This window comes from Astyanax mexicanus, chromosome 9 (genome assembly GCF_023375975.1).
Source record: "Astyanax mexicanus isolate ESR-SI-001 chromosome 9, AstMex3_surface, whole genome shotgun sequence".
In the NCBI taxonomy this organism is placed as follows: domain Eukaryota; kingdom Metazoa; phylum Chordata; class Actinopteri; order Characiformes; family Acestrorhamphidae; genus Astyanax; species Astyanax mexicanus.
The window spans coordinates 23,263,316-23,290,318 of record NC_064416.1 but is presented as its reverse complement, the minus strand read 5'-3'; the positions used below and the strand labels follow the sequence as shown (position 1 = coordinate 23,290,318).

Below are 27,003 nucleotides of genomic sequence, written 5' to 3'. Positions count from 1 at the left end.
GCCAGACTTTAAACCTGTTTTCATAAAAAAAAAAAAAAAAAAAAAAAAAACCTGATCAGCCAACTTTGGTCAATCACAACATTTGATACATACAAGAAAAAGGAAAACCGATTTAAAAAGAGCTTAAAAAAAAGGGTTACAGGTGGTTACAAATTCCAAAAGGTCCAATTTCACCATGGAGTTTTTGCATATATCCAATCACATAGAATAGCCTGTGTAAGAATTACACATTTCATAGTTGTAATATTATGCTGCACTTTTGTTAGCCTATATATTTAAGCCTGACAAACAGTCCTAAAACTAGAGTATTAACACATTACTTAATGCAGCCCTGCTGTGATTAATTATGATACCAGTCAAACATTATAAAAATCAACCTTCAAACACCGCAGACTTTTATTTACATTTATTTAATTTATTTAATTTTATTTATTTAATTTTACATTTATTTAATGTTGAATAATGTTCCACAGTCCTGTACGCAAATACTAAAGAGAAGACGAAGATAAATAAACAGCTCAAAAGAAAAACATTTCCCCTGCTCAAACCTCTAGAGAGCTTCAGCTGCTTTGTGTGTAGAGTTGTAGCGGTGGGGGTGGATGCTGTTCGGCAGCAAGTTCTTGCTGCGCATAAGGAGATAAATAAATAAGCAAGCGCAAACACAAATACAGTTAATAGAAGCTGTGAGACAATGAGAGGGTCAGTGAGTGATCTGCTGTTTTATGTGCTTTTCACTTACCGGTAGCTCCTCCTCTGGAAATTCGTTCATGCAGCTTTTCAGTCAGTCCAACTCTGAACTGAGCTCTGAGAAGAAAGGGAAAAGAGTTGTGTGTATGCATGTAAGTTTAGAACAGGGAACTGATCAACAGACCAGATATGTCACATTTTAAAAGTTGGTAAACAGCACACAAAAAAAAAGAAAAAGAAATGTTGGTTACAATCAGGATATAATGCAGATACTGATCAGATGAAATGACCATGTGTGTGTAAAAAAAAAAAAAAATCTTTTAGTTTAACCCAAAACCTGTTTTGGCAGCTGGTCTTTACTCAAAGCATTGGCACACATGGTCAATCAGCTTTTCTCAGTCTGTAAACAGACTAACATTCAACTGAAATTATCCATCCTCCAGTCTGATTAAAACAAGATCCTGCAAATCACAATGATGACCTTTACAAACAGAATCAAAACACATCTGCTTTCATTAAAAAGAGGAGATAAACCGGAACAACAAAGTATGAAAAAGATAGATTTATTTAATGGCAAAATAGAACAAAACAGAAACAAAAACAACCATTAAAACCAAATAAAAACAGACCAGGACCAGCAACAGTACAATGTATCCACAGAGATGTTTGGCTTTTGCTTCGCCCACTCCTCACAAAAACAAAAAAACAGACATACAAACGGAAAAATATCTGTACTTACAAAAAAGAGAACAAAAGACATGAGGTCTTCTGAAGAACAACACTATATACAAACACTGAAGATTAGCCACAATGTTACAACAGCCTTTTTCATTCCTTTTTCTTATAAGTCATTACAAAAATGATAACAATAATCTCAATAATAACTGTAGAAATTGCCCTCGTTTTCTAGTCTGATATTCAGTACAGCCTTGCCCCCACCTCCCCGAGTAAGAGCTCACGATTTCCAGACAACATGTCTATACCTTACAGCGGCCTGGACTCATACATGCTGTAAAACGGAAGCAAAATCCATTCTGTTAACTGGATTTCATTTAATTTCAGTACAATGACTCAACATTCACAGGCGCGTGACTGCTGTTTAAGAGCACCTGATCTGAAAAAGAGGAGGCTATTGGAGATTAAGCTAGAAACCTAAGAGGGACAGGGTGATGTTTGAGGGGCTTCAAGCCTGATGTGGTCACACCAGGTCCACACACAATCTGATGGACCCTCCCGAGACCCCTTCCTACAGAGAAGAAAGAAAGAAAAACCTTGAAAGGAAAAGAGAAGAAAAAAAAAAAAAAAAAAAAAACACTGCAGTAGTGTTGGAACAATACAGATTTGCAAATGAAATCTGGATGCATCAAGTCTCAGCCCGTGTATCAGCATCTACGTCCTTCCCAAGGGTGAGGGGTCAAAGGAAACAACGAAACTTGAATAAATTCTACAACAGCAGAAACTCAACTTGGAAGTTAGTGTTTCATTTGAACTAAAATTCCAACATGTGAGTGCGGGGGGAGGGGAGGGGTGAAGAAAACGAGGGGTGGGGGTGGGCAGTAACCAATATTTAGGAATTAATTTAAATTTATTTTATTTTTATTTTATCTTTTTGAGTGAACCCCACCACAGAACCTATCCCAAAACCCCCCAACCCTCCATTCTACTGCACCATTCTATCACCATTCATTTTCACCAACAAAGCCACATGTGCGCAAGTCCGCTTCACAAGGCCCTTTTTCACCTTTGAGGGCAATGCCATTTGCTCTCAAAAATGTAGAATACATTACTTTTATCGTTTAACTTATATATAATAATAATAACAATAATAACAATAATAATAATGTAGCATAAAATTGAAAACCCAGGAATAATATCCGGTTGGGCGTGCCAAGCTTTTAACTGATAAACGTCAGTTCTATCATTTGCTTGGAACGTACAACAGCGAAAAAGTTCCCTCGGTTAGATATCTCCCCCCTCCCTGACCCAAAGTACAACTCAAGGTGTCCCATGGTGGTGGTGTGAAATGTATGTTTTTTTTTACTGTATGCTTATGCCTGTTTTTGTGTGTGTGTGTGTGTGTTTTTGTGTCTGTGTGTGTGTCTGTGTGAGCACACGCTAGTGCGTGTGTCTGTGACGGTCCTCAGCACATGGATATGGTGACGTTGATGCCCAGGTTGCCGTTCTCAGCAAACAGCTGGGCGATAGAGGTGTCGAATACCAGACAGTCACTGTTCATGATGGCGGTGGCGATGCCCTCGTGAATGGAACGCGGCGTGGCCTCCCAGGTGAGCCGCCGCCTGTGGCCGTTTAGCTCCAGCCTGTAAGCAAAGTTCTCGGCTTGCTTCCTTGTGCCGATCAGCTGCACGATGGCGAAGAACTGCTGGTGACCGTCGTACTTTTCCTGCTTCTCCAGCACCAGCATGAAGTGAAAGCCGAAGCAGGATTGCATCATGACCCAGTCCACGGCTCCGGGGAGGTTGATGTCCGTGGCCAGGAAAACGATGTCCTCGCCCTGCAGCGTGGTGATGGATTTGTGCTGGTGCAGGAGGTGAGGCATGACTGCATCGAGCGAGCCCTGCCACTTGCAGGAGGCGCCGGGGCAGGGGCACGAGTACGGCCGGAACTCGCACAGCTCCTCGTGCTCGGCCTTGTCTGTGTGAGGCAGGGTCACCTCGCAGCCGGACGAGGCGTACTTGCAGGGGAACAGGACCGAATTGGCCACCTTCTCCATGGCCAGGTTGCGGATGGAGCCCAGGGGGCCCCTGCAGGTGGGGCAGCAGGTGAGCTTGGGCCGGCAGTTGCTGCACACCAGGTGGCCGCTCTGGCACTGCAGGATGGGGGGCAGCACATAGTCGAAGCACACGGGGCACTCGAACAGGCTGGCCAGGTCACTGTTGGAGGCGGTGGTGCCGGACAGGGTGGGGACGCGCTGAGAGGGGGCACACTTGGAGGTTCCTGTGGGCAGCGCTGTGGCGGTCTGGCGACTCATTTCTGGAGATCAGACAGAGGGAGGAGAGAGGGGAGTGGTTGAGAAATGGGCAAATGAAGGAGGAGGGGGAGAAAAGAGAAGGGAGAAGCAAAAGATTACACGCTATAGTAAGAAAAATGACTGCACAGAAGAACATGAGCAGGCAAGACCAATTGAGGGCAAGTAATACACCTGGCAGCACTTCAGCGGCATTATCCACGGCAATCGAGAATACAATTATGCCGTCGCTTTCAATCTCCCTGATGCTGCAATTTGACCCTCGGCTTTGTGTGAAAACACAGACACATTAAATGCAGACTGTGGGCAGACTGTATTTTTCTCTTTCCTTCTTCATCGATTCAAATAGCCTTGGGACGGCATGAAAAGGCTGCTTACCGTCATGAGTGGTGCGAGCCAAGTGCTGCAACACAGAGACGCTTGTCTATTTCCACTGAACAGTTCCCAGATATTGTGGTCGACTTGCACTGATAAAGTCAGACATGGGCCTCCGGGAAGTGCTCGGGGCGGCTATTTTTGGCGTGGACACAATATCCACGCTTTAGTAGAAAGCAGACGTAGCAAGAGCCGGGCTCGCTTAGCAGCCAGGACGCATGCCTGCTAAAGCAGCGTTGCTATGGCAACAGAGTGTGGTGAAGTGCGTGCGTGTGCGCATTAGCCGTACACACGGGTGAGAACAGAAGAGTGTTGCATGAGATCAGGGCAAGATTTCCCCCGTTGCTCGGCAGAGGCAGGGCGTGACCCAGCCCTCGTACTGTGCTGCTTTATGTAAGCCACAGCTGTCTCTGCCTATAGCACAGCCCAGCCCGGCTCAGCACAGCGAGACACTACATTTATCAGGGTGGAGGAAAATGAGCTCATATGAAGGGGTTAAGACAGACAGTGAGGAGTCCCAGTAAAGAGTAGGGTGGGGGGAGGTTGCTTGTATGGCTAGCTAGCTGTGTGCACATGCTAGTGGCTCAGAAGCTGCATGTAAACACATCTGCTGAGATAAAGCCCTGTGTATTTTTAGCTCCTTTACTGAGCTGCTCTTTGGGTGCAGCAGCCGTAGCCAAAATTAGCCGCGAGAGTAAGAGGCCTGCAGCAAGCCCCAAATACAGGACCTGGAGATTAGAGAGTGTAGAGCAGAAGATAACCTGATGAGCTACTGCTGCCAGTAGTGCTGGAAGATAAATCACCACCTCCATGTCTCTGAGCATGTTCTGCTAATGAAACTATACCTGGTTCTACAGAGAGTGTGAGTGGGAACTATGTAGATAAAGAAGTCACATAATGTAATGTATCATGTATCACATAGAGACGTTGTGCTCAGTGTGTGCGGATGGGCTAAACATATCAATTAGCTTTCTGACATGGTTTCACAAGTACTATCTTTGCAACATGTGCATAAACAACAGTAAAATAAATAAGGCAAATAAAACCATAGCTGTCACATGCATCATACAACATACAACTCTCTTGATACTAAAGGAAAAATAAACTTGGACTTGTAATGCAGAGTTGCTGCATTTTTCAGGTCACTTGTACTTTTCAATTCAACAAACTCAAGAGTGATGTTGGAAAATCTAGAAGGGAAAATGAAATTTCACAGGCTTGTTGCAATGCTGACAACCTATTACAGTTTCCTGCTGGAATTCAGTAATCTTTTTAGATCAACCCATTCTTTTACTAGTTATAAAAGGAAGAATGTGCATGGCTGGGTGTTTATATGTCTGTGTCAATGGGACGTAATGAATTAAAGGGCATCTTAATACTTCTGTCCATGTAGAGTCATGCGTGTCATGTTTCAAACCCATGCACTGCAAAAAAAAAAAAAAAAAAAAGCAGCTTCATGTAGGAGGAAAATTTGATATAAACTGGTGGGCAGCGTTTGGTCCTCAGACAACCTCACTAAGAAGCAACATTATTTTAGTTACCAAAGACACAAAAACCCCAGTGTGTGTGTGTACACAGAGACGTGCGTTGAGAGCTGTTGGCACGAGACGCACTGTTGAAACACTGAGAACAGCAGAGAATGCCCGTCTGCTGTTAAATGACACTGCCACAGAAATGGCAGTGAAAACTGAGGCACGCCAACCTCCCACTCAGAGAGAGTGCTGAGAGGCAGGCAGCAGCCATGCTTCAGTATACACTGCTGACCTGAAAATACTGCACTGTTTGGTTTGGCTTAAGTGACAGATGGAGTGACGCATGTTTTTTAGTGAGCAGTCGAGGGGCCTAAAAACACAGGGATGTGAAAGTTGGGATGGTGAGTTTAGAGTGTGTGCACAGTTGAAGCACTTGTTTTTGAACCCAATTTCTACCTGGATGTTAGTCACCAATTCCCCTCCCACTTCTAAGATAATGCCAGAAATGCTGCTTTAAGCAGTCATGTGCTTTGTTTGTTGATTGCGGAGTTGGTGGTTGCCAGGGTTTTAGGGTGCATCCATTTCTGTTACCTTCTGGCTTATCCCTTTTAGTTAAGCTCTGCTGGAGACATTAGACTGTTCACTAGGTGACCATTTTTGAAAGGACTGCACAGGTCAGTTTTGTGCAGTCTGATATTGTATCTTGAGTATCTGGTGTCTAAAATGAGGTTGGATTTTGCGTATATCCATGATGATACTACCACATAAAATTGTAAATAAATCAACTATTTTAACCAAATCACGACAGCCATCCATAAAGTGGTACTTGAATTACTACAATTTCTGTTTGTCCAAAAGTATAAATAAAAATCCCAAATGTGCACAATGAAAACCCCTAACCATCAGATGTTTCAGAGGACTTCCACATCATCCAACATTTTGGGCCAAAATAATCAAAACGCAGCACATAATCTCTAAATGTGTTTTTAAATGTTCACAGAGACAGACTGCTATCGCAGTAAAAAGCATTAAAGCAGTACAGTATCTGTTTAAATCCTGCAATGCAATGTAAATTAATATTAGCATTTAAAACAGAGGCAGCGCTTTTAGAGACTCAGAACATTATCTGCCTACACTTTTCTAATTCTCTGTGCAAAAACACAGATGTGTGAAAACCAAAGGCCTGCCCCACCTCTTTAATTCCAAGAAAATGCAACACTGAACTGCTGCGCAAGTGGAAAGCCTGGAGCACATCACATAACACAGGAAATCCTGTAACCCCAGAGGAAGTAGCCTGAGCAGCCCTAATGTCAGCTCCTCTAATGGAATTACAGCCATGGGGAGAGGCAAAAGACCTGAGCTCGCAGTATCAAGCATAGGCTTGGTCTTGGGTCACCACTTCAGATCTGTGTGGGTGGTAAATCACGGACACTACTAGGGCTGTGTATTGGTGATGACCTGCATCACGGTTCAGGGGTTATGAAACAGGATACTGTAACACTTAAAGCAAGACAATATATTGTGATTTTTTTCATTATAATTTTAGGAAATCTTAAACAGCAAAACACTAAATGTGTTTGGACACTTTTTTTTGGATTTGTGTTTTTTCCCCCCATACACTATAAATTACAATTTATTTACAATGTTTATTTTTGTCTATTGTATTGTTCCATGTTGAACGATGGTTCTGGAGGAACGTAATTTCGCTACTTTGTGTACCTGTACTAGGGCTGCAACGATTAGTCGACATAATCAACAACGTGAATTAAATACATTTGTCGACTACAAATTTTTATTGTCAACTTATTGTTAATTTGTAACAGTACAGCATTACTGTTGTAGTGCTGGGGACAGAAGCGCAATGGAAGATGGGTAAATATCTCACTCACAGTTTACACAACAGTTTACACAACTGGAGTCTGTCTCTCCAAAAGTGCCCAAACACAACAGATTACATATTAAATCACTAAATATCAGTACTTTCCACATTTACACAACATCTTGACATTTAAATGTCTTTAAAATCTCATGTTCAGCAGTTTCTAAATGTTTTTGAGACCGAGAACATGGCAAAACCCATCGCTGACTAGTCGACTAATCAAAAAAATAATCCTCAGATTATTCGACTACCAAAATAATCATTAGTTGCAGCTCTAACCTGTACTCAGATATAATGACTATAAAAGCTTCTTGACTTGACTTAATACTGAAGTCATCCAGACTATGAAGGAACACATACAAAACCATGTATTAAACGTGTTAAACAACTTGCTGTTCTTATCTACAGTGCTGTTAACTTGCCATTTCTAAAGCTGATTAACTTATCCTGTGCAACAAGACAAGAGCCAGTTTCATCATAACGTTTTTGATGGTCTTCACAACCGCACTTTAGGGCACTTTTAAAGTTCTTGCATTTTTTCCACATTGACCATTTTTTAAAGTAATTTTTAATTATTTGTTTAGTTCAGTAGTTTTTGCCAAAATATGGATTAGAACATTACTGAAATAAAGTTACTCACTGTATACCAACTCTACCTTTTCACAACTTCACAACTGATGCTCTCAAACACATTAAGAGGTCAAAAAAAAAAAAAAAAAAAAGTTCAGCACAGCTGTTAACTGAAAGACATTCCAGGTGACTAAATCATAAAATCTGGGACTAAGAAAATCCAGCCAAGACGTGCAAACTGTCACATAAGCAAGAGCTAATTACTATAAAGAATCTTAAATGTAGAACACATTCTGGTTTGTTTTACACTTTTGTCATAATACGGGATACCACTACAATGTTGATTATAAAAATGTCAACACCAAATTTTATAGTATCAAATTATTGTTAATTTGTAACTGCAATGCACAACACAAAATTCGGGGGACAGAAATGCAACAAAAGATTTAAGGTTAAGATTAGTTGGGGATAAGATGACTAGCTGACTATCTGAAAAAAAAAAGAAAAGATTAGTTGATTACCAAAGCCCTAACAAGAACAGTGTCACAAGGCTTCACACTAAATAATTGTAGTATGACAAATTATTTAAAAAAAAAAACACACTCGGCACAAAACGGTTATTTGATGGAACACGAAAAGAGAATTACAGTTCATCTCCTAATCAGATTAGCAACAGAGGTTTTGTCACATCATGATATGCAGCATGTTTTGTGAAAATGTCTCCAAGTATCTTTATGATCACACACACAGTGTATTGTATGTACTGAATTAATCTTAGCCTGTTGAGCATGAACTCTGCTGACCACAGTAATAATGAAATGATCTGCAATCGTAAACTGAAAAAATCTACACTGCAGAGGCAGCTCCTCATACTGGAAAGGGCAAAGGCTAAACCAACATGAGGGCAAACGAGCAGCAGTGCATACTCTAAGGGCTGTGAGCACAAACATGCTATGTGGAATGAGTCAGTGATATTTACACTGCATGATGCCTTCTTCACAGTGCTGAGGGGAAGAAGCGAGACTGGATTGGATTTAACTGCAAGCACAGAGGATTTTGTTCACGCTAAAAGATGCCTGGCAAGCAAAACGAAAATAAACTCTTTCCATCACAAAAGAAACAAGCTTACCTAAAGATATAAGCTGCATGCCCACAAAGCCTATCTGTCATATTCAACAACACAGAGCTACTGCCTGCAAACTGACTCTTCATTACTCTACAATTAACTCTATAAAATTACTAAAAAACAGATCAACTAATAGAGAATAAAGCTGGAAAAAACAGCGAAATTGAACTTTTTTTGGAGTGATGTCACTCAAATACATCTGGAAGAAGATGACAACCTTTTGGTTGAACAATAAAATCCCCACAGCAGTGTCTATACATTTTTTATATTATATATATTCCAAGTCACTCAACTCTAGCAAGGACAGTGAAAGAATTGACAGTAACCAAACATATATAGATGATTGTAAACAGAAACAAAATTATACTTCTTAATATAACATTTATCAAACATTCAAAAAAAAAAAAAATATATATATATTAGTACAGAAGCCGCACGTGATGTCTTTTGTTTTTTTTAGACATTGTTGTCCAATACAGGCTGAATGGCATGTAAATAATAACTGTATATTCTTGTAGCTTTAAACTTGATGTTAGCATCCAGCACTGTAGGAAACTGTAGGTGCACTCTGTTTACAGATCATTACACATTTACTGTTAATATACTGTGCTTTGGAAAGAAGCTGCCAGCAGATAAAACTCTGCCAGGTTCAGACAGGCACTCAGCAGACAGGGCACTGGTGGTGGATAATGGGTTTAAAGAGAGAGAGATAAGGGAGTGCTAAACAACGGCACGATGCACTGAGAGTTAGTCCTGGTGAAGGCAGGTTGTAACAGGACACGGATTCACCTCTCCCGACGCAACGAACACTAACAGTGGGTCAGAGGGCACAAGAGTTTGATGGCACAGATATGCGCCTCTCCTCTATATAGCATACAGGGGTGTTTTGGGGGAGGTGTGTTGCAAGGCCAGCCGGGGTGAAGGATGAACTCTTCCAACATCTGTTCCCCTTCTTCTCCTCCTTAATCAGCCCAATTTTTCACTTCATAGTGCATGACCCAGCTCCTCACTCACATTATAAACCAAAACAACCAGCATAACAAGCCTAGCATCTCACGTAAACAATGACAAGGTGATGCAACTCACAGCTTTTACAGGGATTTGAGTTTCCTTGAAATTTTAAGGAAGATTTTTAAAGCAAAACAAACTAAACTGTAAACTTGCCTTCGTCCATATGATTCCCAAGTAAGGCTATCTTCTTCTCTTGAAATGTGTGGACCTCTGGAAAAAAGAGAAGAGGGAGAAAAAAAAAATATTTCAAACAATAATATTAAAAAAGCACCGTGCAACCCATGTGCAGAATTCTGTAAGACAAGTTTTTCTATTCAACACAACAGGTTTTACATGAAATATGAAACTTGATCTTAATCAGCTTTGCTCAACTTTGTCATAAGCATATAGATAAGGCAAGCACACACACACACACACACACACACACACATTTTCATAAAACCTTTGTGATAAAAATCAGGCTAAATTTGAAGAGTTCACAATGTATTATCCAGACGTTTGTTTCTAAAAGTTCAAAATATGACATTTTAAACATTAATATAGCAGCAAACAACAAATCTCAATGGTGTTTCTGTTCAACCGCATACACTAGGGCCCTAACATATGATATTTCATGGTATTTTTGCGAAAACTGTACTCAACAATATGACAAAACATTGAATAAAAAACAATATACATCAATTCATAAATACACTACTGCAACATAAAGAAAATTTAACTTCACTATACCATATATGGAACACCACAAAATAAAATGAATTTTATCAGATTTGTAACAGAAGAAATTATCCAAAATGTCATGATAGTAATAATGCACTCCAAATCAGAAGAGTGAATTATACTTTTGCTAAAAACAGCAAAAACAAATAGTACCCTGATGCAAAAACTAAGGGGTGGGTGATATGGCACAATATTTCAGGATATAATATCGTTCACAATATTCAAAAATGTTAGCAATATTTGTGTACAATATGATATGGCACGCCCCTAGCAGAGTTTAGTACTGAACACTTAGGTGAAGCTATTGTCCAAATATTCCTGCAAATATTCCATCTCAAACAATATGTAGGAATCCAAATGTCTGGGGCAGATTAGCTGCAATGATAACAGCCAGGCTCAGCAGGGCTAGAGCTGCAATGCTACCAAGAACAGCAGACAGAATGCACAGGTTAGTTGTGATGCTAACAGCCTAGCTCAGTAGGGTAGGCGAGGGTTAGCCGTGACACTAACAGCTGGGCATAGCAGTACTAGAACTTCAATGTTACCATAAACAGCAACCAGGGTCCACATGGTTTAAAGAAAGTTTGTAGCAATGCAGAAAGCCAAGCTCATCAAGGTTGGAGTAGCGATGCCACCAGCAATGGTAACAACTGGGTTCAGCAGAGTTAGAACAGGACAGCAGCTGCACTGAAGCAGTCAAGACAAATACAGGAATCACAACAGAGATGCTAACTTTTTCTTACCCAGAGATACTTGTTTTGGTCTGAGATGCTGGTGCTCTAGTGTATGGTGCTCTAGTGTACCATCTAGTGATAGAAAAAGTCACAGAGCTCATTTGAGGGTCAAACTAGTTTTTTTGTCTGTACCTAAAGCTATGCAAAAAAACACCCACATCCTCCCTTTGTAGTATAAACACTAATTCACAGGAAAATATGGGTTAGGGCCTTAACATGGATTTCTTCCCTGCCTATTTTCCATTCCTTAGATCAGTGCCCAGCTTTAATATTTCAAGACCTTACAAACAGAACTGAAATCAGACTTTTAACAAATCAAAGTTTAAGCTATTGTGGTCAACTCACAATATCAAAATGACCACAAGGAATGGAAAGTACACTGATGACCAACTTTCACAGCTTATAACTTCAGATATATAACTGTTCTCTGATTGTTGATGCTGCAGTTTAATGCTTTGTGTATGTTTTAAATCTACAGCCCTGAGATAAAGCATACTGTAGCAAAGTGAAGGAAAACAACCAGTGGAGATGACTGCACTCTGCGGTTCACAGAGAAGCATGCAATACTCCAGTCCAGTCTTTGAGTCAGTGTTGCCTGGGTGGCCAGGCGTGCCCCAGCCTGTCCAGACTGTATAGCCTGACAAGACATTTAACGGTTTACTATTAAACACACATTTACAAAACACACACACAGGATAATGCCACATTTATAAACCCATACTTTACAGGACGCTCATGTTTTCTTCCAAGCTGTACCTCCCTTCCTACCCAAGTACCACAAACATATACACATATATACACACACACACACTGCAGAACTAAGTCTGGAATCTTGGGCCAAACACAAATAAGAGTGTTTTCTTCAAAACAGAAAACTTCCATGCTTTGTCCTCTACAGCGTCTCTCAGTCTCGTGCACACACTCACACATACACACAACAATCATGGAATTTAAACAGAGGTCAGAAGCGAACAAAGCTCCTGTGAAGGGGTTTCACCCTATTCATATACGCACACAAAGCCCACGTCTGGTGTGTAGGCTGTGTGCGTGAGAGATGCATGAACTGACAACATTCCAAACAGGCTATGTGACGCAGGTGGAGAGATAGGAGTCAGCAAGTACAGCGGTGGGCTTGTGTTACCTTTAGGCTTGCTGGCCGTTCGGGCAGCTATGCATGTGAAGAGCTTGAGAACCCCCTTCCATGAGTAGACGGGCTGCAGCCTAACAGTGGGCGACATGGGGAGCTGAGGGACTCTTCATTGCGCTCCTTCCATAGAAACAAAACAGCCCATAACAGAGGGCCCCTTCAGTCCAGTCTCTGAAACTGCTTCCTCTCTCCCTCCCAACACAAGGCCAGCTGAAAATACTCCTCCAAATGGTTGTTAGGTGTTAGGTCCACTCATGGAGACCCCCTGAACACATGAAGGACAGAGGGTGCACAGAGGCCTGACTGACCACTTACACAGTTTCTCTCATATACTCACAGGCACACAAATAATCCAAGTGATTGTACACTGACCACTGTGCAGGAGACTTACAGGAGTCTTACAGAGGGGGTGAGAAAAAAAATCCTCTTTAGAGTGCAACCCAGGAAACACACTCACATACACACACACACACACACAAGGGGTAGAAAAAAAAAAAAAAAAGATTAATATTCAAAAAACAAAAACCCCAAAAAATAGGCACTGTAATCCATGAATGTTACACAAGTGTGTCCAGCTTCAAGTAGTAGTCAGGAAGTTCCTTTGAGATGGAGCCCAAGGAGAGAGGGAGAAAAAGGGAAAATGAGAGGAAGAGAGAAAAACAACAAGAACGCAGAGGCAAGTTTCCCCCCTTGTCTACGAATGCATTCCAGCGCCAGTGTGAGGGACCACTCCCACAGCCTGCTGAAGAATCCAGTGAGAACTCCAGAAGCGATACAGAAGAGAAGAGCAGAGCAAACTCCCTAAGGTCAAACAGAGCAAACTACTCTCAGCAAAGAATCAGAGAGAGCGAAAGAACGCAGAGTGCTGCCTGCCTGCACTTTTGCCACTGCAGCCTGTGGGCTCAGGAGTCGAATGTCAGGCTGAAGTCAGCATGCTGGCTCACTCCCCCTGTGTGCGAGTGTCTCTCACCCTCTCTCCTGAAGAGAAGGAGTAGGGCCTGCTCTTGGGTCTGCCTCGTGTCAGATTACACACAGCTCCTCCTCCTCCAACCATGCGGTTCAGACAAAGAGACATTACAATACAGCAGCACTACACCAAAACCTACAGAAGAGGGCACAGCAGGAGAGCAGTAAGGGAACGACAAGTTTCACTTACTCCTAATTTGCAAAACAAAAACTTCAAAGCGAACAGCCTTGTAACAAGAATTTGTATTGCTTTATCAAGCAGGAAATTATCTAAAAAAAAGATTTAATACATGGATGACAGTATTGGGACACATGTTCATTCATGTTTTTTTTATATTAAGTACTTTAGTACAAAAAAGAAATCCTGAGACTTTATCCTGCTTGTGTTTGAGTATTTACTGTAACTTCTACTGTCCAGGAAAGCCTTTCTACTCCAGATTCTGGAGCATCCCTGTGACAACTGGATTTAATTCAGATACAAGAGCACTGCTAATTTTAGAGGTTCAGTTTTTCAAATAAAAACCAGACTTTCTTTTTGATGGAAAATCTTAACTCAAAATGCTGTTTAGTCCAAGACTAGGGTTAATTCCTGTCTGTTAAGTAACTGTAGCAGGATGTTTGATGAACACCACATACCAAATGCACCCAAAATCACCAAAAGTACTGGATAGAATGACATAATTCCTGAAAAAACATTTTCACTGCTCCACAGCGCTACATGATTGGGGTGCTTTATAACCCTCTTGCCAATGCCTGGCTTTGAGCAAGGTACAAACAGGTCCACCTCCAAGGAGCCCTATTATATTGGCAGTAATTTCTTACAGGGACTAGACAAATTGTAAGCGCATGCAATGTGAGGAACTGAGAGATATTTGCTGATTTCATTTAAAAGGGAAGTTCACAAATATTTGGTGTATCATAGGCCAACAGAAATACCTTGCAATTACCCAGACAATGAAAACTCTTTACAGGAGAAGGCAAAAATAGTTTAAAGCTAAAAACAGATCTATGTTTGACTGGTTTCACTTCCCTCATATTCCAAACCAATAACTTTTTTTAGACAGAATGGCATAGTCTGACATACCTGTTGCTGCAACTGATGAACTAATCTTGCAATCCGTCACAGTTTTTGCTTGTAAGCTTTTATGTCATGATTTTCGTGCTTACATTAACCCCTAGCCACAGACAAACAAACCACAAACCCACAACAAACTAGACAACCATATCTATGTTTTATGTTGTCTTTTTTACACTGATCAAAAATGTTGTGTGAATGAAGTAAGTCAACCACTTCAAGTGCCTTTAAGACATCTTCAATTCACCACAAGCATGTTGTATACCAAACACTTACAGTTAGCGTAAGTACAATAAGTAAAGTGACCTTACAGCATATAGAGCACCAGCTAATACCACAGATGCCTTGTACAGTGAAGTAAAAACAGCAGCAGACATTTAAGGGCTTTGATTGGCTTATTTGACATTTGAGCCCACCTGGTACTATCCAAATACCCAACAGAAGAAACCTCAGGTCTGATATTTCATCTGCTAAAGCTTATGCTAATGCTTATCATCATTCTACTGAACTTTCTCAGTAGCTTCACATAATGTACATGTGCTCAGATCAAATTCACAAAAAGGGCAGGGGGGATAGCCTTTATGAAGACTTTCAAAAGAGAAAATTCACTCATCCTTCTCAGCCACCCAATGAGCGCAAGAACTGATACAACAATGATGTTTTGGCTCTACCTAAGACTTAATGACACAGCAAGCCTAACAAAACAGATTGCTCTCTTGAAAAGTCAATGGCCATGTGATTACCCTTTGTGTTTCAAGTTTCACCTTTACACAGGGTAGATGCAAAGGCATCGTGCCACCGCAGCTCATTCAACCAGGTCGCAAAAACAAAACCCACAATAATCTCGCTAGAAACACAACAGAGAAACACATTTAATAAATTCCTGAGAGCAAGATTACTCATCTACGAGCTGATCCAACAGCAGGAAGCTTAAATATATACAGAGTAAATACAGACCCTTTTCATTACTGAGCATGACTCATGGCTTTTACAGACTCACCTTTTCATCAATGAAACCAGAGCAGAAAACCAGGAGCACATTTTCAACAAATAAACTGAAAGAATACTGGAATAAATGTCATAAACAACTCTAAATTCCACTCAACACTTCTTCCATTCAAGTAGAGAAGAGAAACTCAGAATTCACAAAACAATATATAGTTGATATATAGTCTATAAATGTTTTTACAACTGACTACCCTTAAACTGACTTAAACTCACATTTGTAGAGCGTGATAAACTAACATTCCTCATGTAAGAAGCAGAGAAAACACTTAAAACCACTAACCGGATACACACAGTGTACATCACGAATACTCATATGGTGGGCATCACACGATCGTAGAACTAACCAAACACTGCTAATCACACAAAACAGAAAACTGTGCAGATGACATTTAACCACAACCAATACTACAGCAGCAAAGTATCACCAAACTAAAGGAATTTAGTCCAAAGTAATTGAGATTTTAGCAAAAATGTTTCTGGTTGTTTTTTCATATTAAGCTCCACAGTGCAGTTCTGCACAATATAGTTCTGCATGGGATTTCTACAGCTTTTTATAAGTAGTTGATGCCAAAATTAAACCATGTCTTTTTAAGAGGCAGTGCACAGAACATTACAGAAGCCCGGCACAATGATGCACTATTATTAAGTGTGTCTAGGTAAAATGTGAAATCCTGCATTCCCCCTCAATTGGTATCAGGATTTGACGGACTGAACTGAAAGACGATTGGTATTGCCACAAAAATACTGATTAATCAATAATCTTTCATAATTACATTTGTGCATCTTGCAGACTAAGGTTATGACTTATTTAACTATTTAACTGTGTAAGTGAATCCAGTTGTAGTCTTCCCCTTGAACTGAAAAGGCAGGGGGATGTCTCAAAGAAATGAACTGAAAGTATTATTGATTTATCAAAGCCCAGGGGCTTATTAGTGAAGTGTGGTGTTCTGGCTCAAGCAGGGAATCGAACCACAGTCTGCTGTGCTGTGGGCAGAAGTGTAAGCCCACTACCACTATCGATTAAATTGAACAAAAAAAAAAAAAAAAAGGATTTGACATACAGAGCAAGTTACATTAGCTTGAAACAACTTAACACGCTACACAATAAACAAAAAAAGGCCAAAAGGACACAGGACAGCATTTACATCTATGTGTGATTTTCCTGGCACAACATTTACATGGAGTCGCTCAAACTCTTGGCAGAAGCAGGACGCATGAGCTGGACTTCAGTCAGCAGCAGGATGCAAAACAGGTTCCCAGTGGAAAGTTCTTTCACTAATCACTACTGGAGAACACGCCTTGGTGACAGAGCAAACACTTTCACATTAAAGCCCCTAATCAATGCCATTGTTTTCAAGTGACAAAATGGTTGTGGACCAAGCCATCAAAACAGATGGCCTTTTTCTGCCCTTTTGCCACAAAGAACAAACTAACCCCTTTTACATTCACAACCCTGTACAAATACACATTTCTGACTAGCCACAACACTGTGCTAAAAAGCCTAAAATAGGGTGATCAAGCATAAATGAGCACACCTCACAATACTTAAATGACTCTTATTCAAACGTTTCACAAACTGCACCAAACCCAATTAACAGAGACTAATTTTACTCTTAGAAATGAATACTGCAGTTTGTCTGCATGCAGTTTTTTTTGCACTCAATTTAAACCTTGATGCTAAATACTGGCAAACCATAATACATGGTCCAAACCATATTTGTGTTTATATAGCTAATACAGCCATTAGAGGTGGGAAATATGGCCATAAACTAATAGATCACAATATTCATCAACAATAATAATATTCCTGAGACAAGCATTGCATTGCAAAGCATTGCATTTAATTCGAAAATATACTACTGTTACAAACCTACTAGTTTTAATTTGCTAAAATATTGCAGTTTCATAATTTTGTATAATATGATAAGTGTAAAAAATCAAAAAATAAATGTAATAACAAAAGTGCATGCATTTAAAGTGCAAACAATTAAAAGTATATAGGTTAAATAGAAAACAACCACAAAAAACACTTCTTTCAAGAAAGACACGAATATCCTGATGTGATTTAATCATTTCAAATATGTTGCTGATATTATTGTGCACTGTATGATATAGCACACCCCCAACAGCCATACAAACTCCAAAAAGCAAGATACATGTCATCATTGTGTTTATAACTTCATACATTTGATTACATCAATATGTAATCAGTATTAGGTCTAAATTGCTCATTGAGTAATCTCTACATACCAGACATAATTCCAGAGTTTAGATATGACAGGGCTGAATATCTCCCCAGCATGGTTTTGGAAGCATGGGGGACAAATGGAAGATAAACAAATATTGGATAATCAATGCACTATAACGATTCATGTTATTTTTCATGTACAGATGTAAAATAATTACACAATACAGACATCCAAATTCATTTATCATAATTTTGTAGGTACAGACATCGTTTGTGGGCATTCCTGGTAGTTTTATGTGGCTTTTATGTTGGTCATAAAGATATCAGAATTAAATTGTACGGGCTGAAATAAAAATATATATATATATTGTGATCATATACAAGAAACTTAGGCCCTACTGTTGAGCCCTATGTTACTTCCCACTTAAAAAGTGGAATAAACCTACAATAATGCGCCTTGATAACAAGCATTAACAAAGCTTACCTGTAGGTTTCTAACCACCAACATGAGCTTGTTTATTATTCTGGTTTACACAGACTTCTGCTACCATGTTACTTGCTAAACTGAAACTCTGTTACAGGAGAAAGAGGCCACAGATATTGATGTAGTAGTTGTGGTAAGGGTCCAGGTCAATACTCCTCAATCTCTTCTGAGGGTCTCATGTATCAACTATCCTGGAAACAGCCGGCAACGAGGCATCTACATCATAACCTTGCAGAATAAATTGGACAAAGAAAGGAAAAGGCTTGTTATGCATGCACTTATATTAAAAAGCTTGCTTTTAATAAATTAATATTTGGGTTGAGATTTTTAGAAAACACAATCATGCTGCAGACGTTATCATACTAATATTAATATATTAAAATAAAACACTTATTTAGACACAAACAACATGACAAAAATCGAATGGATAGGTGACTAAAATAATCATAATTGTATTATTTTATTGCATTTAGGGGGGAAGGAGGGACCTAGTTTACACTGAACCCACTGCTGACACAAGATGTGCAATGTACAAGAAAAGTACTGGCAATCAGACGTCTCAGAAGAGGATAAACATGGACCTTCTGGTAACATGTCTAACACCAGAGATGAGCTAGAGGAGTACACAGACATTATGCATTAAGCTGAAGCACTGTGGAAGTGTGGAACAATACAGCTCTGGGAAAAATAAGAGACCACTTAAAAACTATAGTTAAAAATAGTTTCTTTGATTTTACCAAATTGAAAACCTCTGGAATATAATCAAGAGGAAATGGATGATCACAAGCCATCAGACCATGCTGAACTGCTTGAATTTTTGCACCAGGAGTGGCATAAAGGTATCCAAAAGCAGTGTTAAAGACTGGTGGAGGAGAACATGACAAGGATGCATGAAAACCTGGATTAAAAACCAGGGTTATTCCACCAAATATTAATTTCTCAACTTTTAAAACTTTATGAACATGAACATTCACATTTAATTCTTAATAGACATTCACCTAACATCAATAGTTGACAAACAACACACATCACTCCAAAGTGTGTACTAACACAGACCCACAAAGTTACTAAATTGCAGATGGAAACTGAATCGTTTCCATCTGGGAGGAGAGCAGACTGGCTTATTATATATAACATGCCCTTAAAAAGGTCACACTTTAACCAACTAAATAAATTTATTTCAGCATTTATTAACGCCACATTATATCTAAACCGTGTGGCTTTATTATGTATACAAACACAAATACTGGATGTGAATCGGCTGATCCTGAGCAATAAGAGTTCTGGATCAGATAGAAAACAAATACCCTGATAAAAATAAAAACGTCTACATACTGTAAATATGTATGCAGTGCATTTATGGCTCAAGTGTGCTTCTGCATTATAAATAGTGTTTTAGCCACTTAGAGCGCAGCCTGACTGCCAACTCAACTGGTGTCTGACTCAAAAAGTAATCTGATCTTTCCCTTCTGCACACTCACAGGACCGACTGAAGCAGAACACACTCTCCACTATGCAGTTCATAAGAGATTCTATCCCATCTATTACCTCCTCCTCATCTTTAGGATATCTTTACCATGGAGAGAGCCCATTAGTGCCCTGTCTGGTAACATGATAGGTGCAGAGAGTGCAACCCTCGGTCTGCTAAGGTAACCTGCAGCTGAAACCATTAGCAGACACACACAGTTAGCCATGTGACCAAGCAGGGTGTACATATCTCTTGTTTACTTCTTTGTCATGTCTGTCATTAAGCAAAGGCCACCCTCTATGATTTTTTAATAAAATTGAGAGGAGAGGAAAAAAAAGGCTCACAGGCCTTTAAGATCAGGTCAATCTGAGAGAGTCGATGCTCGCTGTGTGTTTAGCTTAACAAAATAAGCAAGTTGAACACTGGCTGCAAAGAGGCACCCCAGGCACAGAGCAAGCACGTAGGTGGACGAGCGAAGAGTAAACAACTCCTACTGGTTGTACACTGGTAAACAGATATTTGTGCCAGCTCCACAGTCTTAATAAGAGCAGAGTTAAGAACACTCGAGGCAAAAACAACCCTGTTCTGCACTTGTAGGGAGAATGTAGGGAGAAAGGTGGGGCTGCAGTATCTGCACAACCAACTCCAGAAAGAGCATCCAGTATTTTAGCCAGACAGTTCGTACCGCGTCAGTACCTCTACATTTAGGCTGACAGCATGCATTCAGCTGCCTTGCTTTGATCTATGTCTGTGGTTCCATGAAGGAAAGTAAATGAGAGATCAGAGGACCAGAAGCACAGATCAGCAATACAGACTGGAATTTAGCTGACAACTTACATTTTACTTATGTTGCATTAGATCTTGGCAATATGATATGCATCATGATACAGGGGTTATGGCTCAATGTATAGCGATATATTGATACTGTATGCTCAGCCATATATTGGATTTGTTAAAAATCAATAGATTACATAAAACACAAGTTTCCTTTTATGCAATTATAACATCAAACAACACTAGTATCTACTGCATGGGGTTTAAACACTTGATACTAAATAAACCACTCTCTGACATGTGAACACGAAACCTATTAAGTCTATACAGTAACATCAGTCACTGAGTTTATACATCTGTGCATCCTTTATGCTGACTTGGATACAATTGGATACATCTAAAGCAATATAATCACTAGAGGGCAGTTCAGAGACAAAAGTTTTCAAAAACAACAAAACACAGTGATAGAGATTGTTGCCAGGCAACGAATATATGAGTATGCAAATAAACCCAACCTATACCTAGCCGATTTACTAAATAATATATCCTATAATCAAGGTATATCTTAGATTAAAAAGCAAAAAATGAACTCTAAACTTACCAACACTAATATGTTTAGATGCCTCTAAACTGAAGCATACTCAAAGGACACTATGAATTTGAAGATCCAGGTGACAAGGTCACAGTAGGGCTGGGCGAAATGACAAAAATATTGTCTCCAATGTTCAGGATGCACAACATATATAAACATGCAGACTAAAGGCATTAGTGGTTGCAGATTTTTAAAAGAAATGCTAATAATTAGTAAAAATCTTTACATTGTGTTTTTATTTAAAACTGTTACACTTCATCCAGTTAAACAGGACTTATTACACTCTCAGCACTGAAATGTGGAGTTATTCAGTTTGATTGAACTATCCAATAAAATAATCATACTGCCCCGCTGTAGGTCACAGTTAAGGATAAAGGCTTGTGCAGACAAGTAAAAATTGGTTATATTCAAAAAATATATTTTTGATCCCAAATAATTTGAAAGACCCATTAAACGGTTTGACATCCTGAAGTTTACATTTACACTAAATTAGTCTGGGTTTTTTTGTAGTGAGATTAAGAGATGGCATAGTACAAATGCCACCAAATATTGATTTAAAATAGTAAGACATCAGCTGATGACTTTTCTAAAAAGAGCAAACATAGGCCATTACAATATCATAGTGCATCCCTAATTGAGCTTACTCTGCTTCATTAGGGGATGGTGATCTTTTGCTAAAAGGAAAACAAAGGCAAAATGTAAAAAGCCTAATTCAAACAAGCCCAAAGAGGCAGCCCTGGTGGAAACAGAGGTGGAAACTATTCAGAAAGTCCTGCCATAATTCTTTTTTGGCTATTTGTCCATTGTGTTTTAGATAAACTACTGGCTACACTGACCCCACAATTCACAGTGGTATGGCTCTACGTCTGGATATTAGAATTCATAATAAATGCACAATATAAATGTAATTATTATAGAATACACATTAATTACCCATCAGTAATTAATTTGGAGCATAAATTGGCCTTTTTTTGGCATTGTGTGCTTCCCAAAGTAGAAATCTATACTAAAAATAGCATCAAAATCTATTTAGCCTACTTTTATACACTTAAATTATCTACAAGTACTGTGGTAGATAAAATCTTAATATTATATTTTATATCATATATTACAGTAGTATTGTCTCGTACAGAAACTTTCAATACTGGTTTTAAAAGAATACTATCCCATCTCTAGTATTTTTGATTAATTCCAACTGACCATGATCTCAAGTGCCCTTATCAAATCATGCTCAGATCGTGTCTTTACTAGAACCAATTTCTTTTAAATCTCATCATCATAATCATCATATAGACCACATTTTTATCCACTGCTCAATACAAGCCTTTCAATATGAGGATTTGCTGTATAAATCAGCAAGCAGTACCATAGTGAAAAGAAGACTGGAATAGGCTGGAATAACAAGAAAGACCCCTAACCTCTACGAGACACATAATCAAGGTCCTCATTTGTTGCACTTGAGCAGATGGTCAGCTAGCATTTATGATCCGTGTAGTGATTATGCAGGAGGCACACTGGTGACATGAGGAAGAAACAGGCATGGCTCTGCATGTGTGAGAGGGAAGGGGGGATGCAAACAAGGGAACTAATGGAGATGACAAAAAGAAACAGGGCTCTACACTCATAATTCAGAAGTTGTGAGAAGGCTCAGATTACCGTGTCATTACCCAGGAGTTGGAGAATAAATCGCTCTACAGCACCCCTCCACTCAAAAGGACCAGCTGTCATTTTGGCAAGGGGACTCCCAGTGTGCCTGGCTCTGTATGCGCAGCTGCATGTGAGACGGCAGAAAGCTGAGGGTCAGGCTGAGCCAGAGCACATGAACCAGCACTACATGGTACAAAATGACTGATCCAGCCAAATAATCCAATTTGCATGACCATCACAAGCAAGGTTAGGCTGGCATCCCAGAATCAATACGACTCAATCACTTGCTGTAAAAGACAGCAGCTGCTACACGAGCAGATGACACAGAGAAGCTGAGTTGTTTGTGGTCCATCTGGACTACTACAATGACAAGGACTACTACTACTACTCCTACTACTACACCACTACAACAACAAATCACCACAACCATCATTATAAAACTTAGTACAATAATTCCAAATCAGAACACTAATACATGATGTGCTAATATTACTGCAAATCCAACAATCAACATCATTTTCAGGGTCACTGTTGGTCTACAGCCTGCCAGCATCATTGGGCACAAGGCAGGAACACCCCTGGGCAAACTGCCAGTACATCACAGGGAACCACACACACACACACACACATTCATTCAGTCACACTACTATCTAAATGCAATTCAGCACACATGCAGAATCAAAAGCATCACTGCTGATCTTATATCCCGTTTTTGCAATACTAATATTATTAACACACTGTGTTTGGTGTTTCTTTAGTACAATACAAATATATTAGACAACACACAATAAGTGATGGACAGCATATATTATGAGCAGTGATATATTCTACATGTGGCCTGGTCAATAATGTAAATAGGAGCGATTCTAAATTACAATTCAGATTTTAGTTTTTACATAACTTCAGTTTGTTTTGTAAACAAATAGCACCATTTAAATTAATGTGCAAGATATTGTTTTCTTTACATTCCATTTAAAACTTTTTACTTAGTTTTCATTTTTAGAAATAGTAAGCAGATATTAAACACAGTGCAAACATAACCTCCTTGTATTCAGTTAAAGAAAAGAGTGAAATATTAAAAATCACTCCCACATAAAGGTGTTTTTTTTTTACAGGTTTCTGACAGGAGCAAATCAACTGAGCCATTTATTGATATTCTGATACTCTGGCATCTTCTATATTCAAATATGTAAAATCTCAATGACCAAATTTTGAAATTAAAACAGTAATTTGATTAATCAAAATAAGTTGAATAACCTCCCAGCTCAAATCCAAACTATTGTATACAAGATTCAAAAAAAGCGTATAACAATATCACACCAGCTACACAAAAGTTACTTTCTGTATAAGAAATTCTAAAGAACATGAATGGGTCATTGGGTCATGAGTGGATATGGTCTGGTTTAGTACAGAGAGAAAACACTTAAAAGTACAATGTAGTGCAAATCATGTTATAGAAATATCACAATTAAAGGAGCAGTATGACAGCTGTACTTTCACCACTGCAAACAAAATGATCCAGGCATCCAATAAACGATATACGAATATAAAATTGTGTGTCTTACGTGCATACTGGAGTTTCCTGTGATTCTAATTCCTCCAAAGTGACTGGCCTTCCAGTGGTACAAATCTCATTTACCCTGCTAATGCGCCCCAGGGAAACAAGTACAAAGTGTCCACAACTGCCTCACACTATTATCCCTAACTAACTAATGAGTCTGGAAGAGCGTTCCACAGGCGTCCAAAATACGCGTTTAACAACGTTAACACAAATATCGCACGTTTATCAGCTAACATTAGCTACCATTTAACTCGATACTCACCTCCAGAACGTCTCTGCAAAACATAACTGCAGACAGACAGCGGGCTGATAGCGGCTAGGGATACTTGACCTGCGCCATCTTGGCACTGATTAGGTATCAGCAGCCAGGTAGAGAGGTACACACTGTGATTAAGGCAGCTAAGACTGTGAGTGAGGGATATAGCTATAAGCCTGATCCTGAACGAATATGGCCGAATAGAATCATTATCTAGAGTCCCTTGTTCTCTAATCTCAACAGGAATCAGTTGAGGTGGTGAAGTGGATGGATTAGACGGTTCTGCAGTGTGGAGGATGAGAGCGGAGCATCTCTCTGAACCGCAGTTAGCTACCGTGTAAACAAAACACTCGATCTCACTGACAACGTCAAAGTACTTTAGAGATAGCTAGGTTTACACTTGGCAGGGAATGAATAACGAAAATAAAACAGGTTGCGGGGACACAAATGAAAGTTAGTTGGTAGCTAGCTAAGTTAGCTAGCTTGTCTGCCATTCAGCTGGCGTTAGGTAATTAAATAACGTGGGTATGTTGATACATAGAGAGAGACAGACAGAGTGACAGTTAACGTTAGGTTCGCTAACTAGCTAGCTTATTTACAACTACAACAGGTTTAAGTAGCAACAATACTGCAAACACATAACTACTAACGTTAGCAAGATACAGAAGTCAATGAGTTAATTAGGTTAGCTTGGTTAAGTAACTAGATTAACTAGCTAGGATATCTGGAAAACGTAAAGACTTATAACTTACATTAAGCCATCTAGCAGCCATCCACAGCATTCGTTACAGGCTTTAACCAGAGTTAGACATGCTATGCGTTCAGCCTCAAATATCTTAGCAAACTAACTGGTTAACTAGCCAACTATAGCTTCTTATTCTGGTTACAGGGTTGCGTGCAGACTCTCTAGCGTTAGCTTGCAATGTAATAGACCATCAAGGCCGCAACTCAATATAGCTAGTCAGCTAGCACGAATATAGCTAGCTAGCTAGCTAGCTACACATCACAGTTCCTAACAACTGTCTTGTGGGCGTTGAGCATCAGAGAGACAGAGAGAGGTTGGGGACAACTGTCATTTGTTTCACAGCTTAGGTTAATAAATATGCTATGTAGCTAGCTAGCCTTACCTAAACAAGACAGACAGCAAGCTGGCAAAGTCTGTAGCCAATTTGTACAGCTCGCTAGCCAGCTACCAAGCGGTTGTTAACACCTCCACATTAGCTAGCAACGGAGCTTGCCCGAGTCCCGCTGGATACACACACAAAGGCAACCAGTGTTAGACAATAGTTAGCTAGAAATTCCTCTAAGCCCGGTCTTACCCACTAAAATATTTAATTTGTAAGATATATTGTTGATAAAAGGACAGATATGTCCTTATAGAACCAGCAGCTAGCTACCTAATGACAAACCAGTCGGCTAACCCTATGTTTACAAGCTGCCCGCTTCAAGTTAGCTGACTAGCTGTAGCTAGCTAGCGGTTGCTAACCGTTGTTCCGACACTTCAAGCTAGATAGCTAGCTAGCATTAGCATTAGCTGGCTGACCTGGCTAGCCCGCCAGTCCATACCAAGAAACAGCAGAATCACAGCACACTGACACTAATATAGCGCTTACCTCTAGAGAAATATCCTTGTATTTCTATAGAAAACAAACCCAAGCGAATAATCCTCTCACATATATCGTCGTTTAATCGTTGGGTCGTTTCAGTTTCCACATTCGCAGCTTAGCTAGCGAGCTACAACGCAGACGCTGTCGCCGGCAGCCTCCGTCTCACACACTGACTGGGCTGCTAAAATACTTTAGCTAGCTACCAGCTGCACCGCGGGAGGCGCTGTAAACACAGCCATCATTAAGCTGGCTAATGAACTCAATGGATAAGGACAGAAAAATACACAGGACCTCCCTGAACGAGACTCTCCCAATATCAAAAAGTAAGGGATTTACAATATCTGAATTTACTTACAAATTCATTGACCGTTTTTTGTTGTTTAAACAAAAAGCACGACACTGTCACCGGATTATATAAGGCAGGGTTATATAAAGCAGTCTGCCACATATACTGTTAGTTAACAGTGTAGTACGTGGTGTAATTAACCTTCCCTATCCAGTTCCCTTCCCACACCAGTCCTTTTCTTAGACTGATAAATAATTTACTGGTTAAGGAGGACTCCGGAGAGTAGTCTGTCTAGGAAGAACACTGAGATAGATACCTTTCACTTCACGCCTGCTTATAGCTGCTTATGTTGGTGGGTAGAGCTCTGCATAATTCTGCAGGTGT

The 27,003-nt window shown here is 39.8% G+C and overlaps 1 protein-coding gene across 4 annotated transcripts; it reads right to left on the bottom strand.

Moving 5' to 3' along the window:
* Positions 1 to 1,234: 1,234 nt before the first annotated feature.
* siah1 (siah E3 ubiquitin protein ligase 1) lies at positions 1,235 to 26,518 on the bottom strand. Of its 4 annotated transcripts, XM_007249181.4 has the most exons (4): positions 12,702 to 13,692; positions 11,570 to 11,632; positions 10,260 to 10,316; positions 1,235 to 3,678 (listed from the first exon to the last, which is right to left on the bottom strand). In XM_007249181.4, exons 1-4 carry the CDS (start codon positions 12,796 to 12,798, stop codon positions 2,828 to 2,830), a joined length of 1,068 nt encoding a protein of 355 aa, XP_007249243.1. In that variant the 5' UTR covers positions 12,799 to 13,692; the 3' UTR covers positions 1,235 to 2,827. The 4 variants fall into 4 exon arrangements, with proteins under 4 accessions (XP_007249243.1, XP_007249245.1, XP_049339318.1 ...); XM_007249183.3 differs by lacking the exons at positions 11,570 to 11,632; positions 12,702 to 13,692 and adding an exon at positions 26,340 to 26,518; XM_049483361.1 differs by lacking the exons at positions 11,570 to 11,632; positions 12,702 to 13,692 and adding an exon at positions 18,007 to 18,028.
* Between the last annotated feature and the right edge of the window lie 485 nt (positions 26,519 to 27,003).